This window comes from Echinops telfairi, unplaced genomic scaffold, assembly GCF_000313985.2.
Source record: "Echinops telfairi isolate 266 unplaced genomic scaffold, ASM31398v2 ScPeMD7_25;HRSCAF=90, whole genome shotgun sequence".
In the NCBI taxonomy this organism is placed as follows: domain Eukaryota; kingdom Metazoa; phylum Chordata; class Mammalia; order Afrosoricida; family Tenrecidae; genus Echinops; species Echinops telfairi.
In genome coordinates, this window is record NW_022103922.1 from 32,334,212 (window position 1) to 32,336,067 (window position 1,856).

At 63.2% G+C, this 1,856-nt stretch overlaps 1 protein-coding gene across 1 annotated transcript; it reads right to left on the reverse strand.

Moving 5' to 3' along the window:
• Positions 1-598: 598 nt before the first annotated feature.
• On the reverse strand, positions 599-1,420 carry RPP25L (ribonuclease P/MRP subunit p25 like). Its single transcript, XM_004712383.2, has one exon. It carries the CDS (start codon positions 1,368-1,370, stop codon positions 873-875), a length of 498 nt encoding a protein of 165 aa, XP_004712440.1. The 5' UTR covers positions 1,371-1,420; the 3' UTR covers positions 599-872.
• Between the last annotated feature and the right edge of the window lie 436 nt (positions 1,421-1,856).

The window sequence follows — 1,856 nt, forward strand, 5'->3', positions numbered from 1 at the left end:
ATAAAATGATTTAAAAAAAATATTCCCAACTTGTGCCCCCATCCCTCTGGTTCCCTCTCTGCACCCCCCCAACCCCCAACAAGTCTAGAAAACTCCTCTGCCTCAGCAGAGGCCTCATCTCTCCAGCTATTCCCTGTGGAAGCCACCCCACTGCCTTTTGCTGTGTGGAGCTGTTTCCATGGAAGCCAAGGGGGAGGGAAAAGGCCCCAGATGTGATAGGCACCGTCCCCCACCCCTGGCTCAGCCAGCAGCCTATGTCCTGATTCTTGGGGCTACAGATCCTAGTCTTCCCAAGGGATCTTTTATCCCAGCTCGGTTTCCCTCCCTGCATCACCCTGGGGACCAGTGGGTGCTAAGTGACAGCTCACCCATCTGGACGTCCCGATCGAGACTTCCAGAGTTCACACTTTGGAGCTGGTCATCACACTTAGTGGCCCAACATGTGGATCACAGCAGACTGCATCAGGACAGGCAGTCGTCTCCATGGTAGCCTGGTCCCAAAGCTCTGGGGACTCAGTGGTGAGCCCATGACTCTGAGAGAGAAGCTGGGGTTCCCTTTCCCTGACCCCATCTCCACACAGCAGGTCAGAGCAGAGGCTCATCAAACAAGAGGCTTTATTTCTCTGTCTGGAGGCCTCTGTTCGGGAAGTTGAACCCAAGCAAACCTGGCCCTAGCAGAGCCCCAGGAGCCCGTTTCTCCCCACCACAGCAATTCCTTTCCCCACATGCCACAGGGGGCAGGGAGGCAGGACAGCAAGGCCCGTGTCTGTGCAGTCAAACCGTGTTGGGGTGTCAAGCCATTGGAGGGGCTCCCAGAGCAAGTGCAATGAGCCCAGACCCAGGTCTGGTGGGCAGGGTGCCTGAGCAGGTCCTCAGGACCGGGTGTCTCTGTCTCTCGCCCGTCTCCGGGGTCGGGGTCCGGAGTTGGAGCGCGGGATGGAGCCCAGGCCAGGGGGTGCTCCCGGGGGCTGATAGCCACATTCATTGGGGTCCAGAGGTTCTCGGCTGAGTAGTACCCACACAGCAGGCACATGGCGGCGCACCGTGAGGGGGTCGAGGCCTGCGTCAGGCGAAGCAGGGACCCAGCTGTCCTCAGTCTCCAGGAAGCGTAGCTTGGTGAGCTGGTGGAGGCCTGGGACCCTCCGCTTGACGATCTCAGCACAGCTGACCGCCTTCCCGGTGGCCCGGCCAGACCCGGAGAACACCACGTGGCGGGTGCTGCCCGCTTCCAACTGCCCCAGTGCCAGCTCCAGCAGGTTCCGGATCTTACTGCCATCTTGGACCCGCATCTGCAGGGTATCAGGAGGGAGCTGGGGCATCGGGGAGGGCGCAGGCAGTTGCACGGAGCCCGCTTTTCGGTAGTGCTCCATGCCGCGGCCTGGGTGTCTGGGCGTCGCGGAGCCTCGCTGCCCACTGCTGGGAAACAAGCGCCAGTGAGCGCGGGGAGGCACGCCCCCGGCCACCCCCATCCTGCTCTCTAGGACCCGGCCTTACTCCTCGTCCCAGACTCCCAGGGAACAGGGTGAGATCCCCAACCCCCAACTTCTCCGGGCAGGGTCATGCCAGTGTCAGCCTGGCTGCGGCTGTTCCCCTGCACAGCGCCGGATCCCCCTCCCACCGTGGAGTCCGTGGGAGCGGATCCAGCTCCCCAAGCCCTGGACCCGCTGGGACAGTGCCCCGAGCGCCCTCTCCATAAACTCCCTCCGGGGCGTCCCAAACCCAGCGCTGACCCCTCCCCGCGGGGCTTTAGACGAGGGCCGGGAAGCGCTCATCCCGAGACGCCGGGGGTCAGGCGCGGGCCCTTCCCCCCAGGTCACTCCAACTTGGGGGCAGAGGCTCGGCTTGGCGCGGCCAGC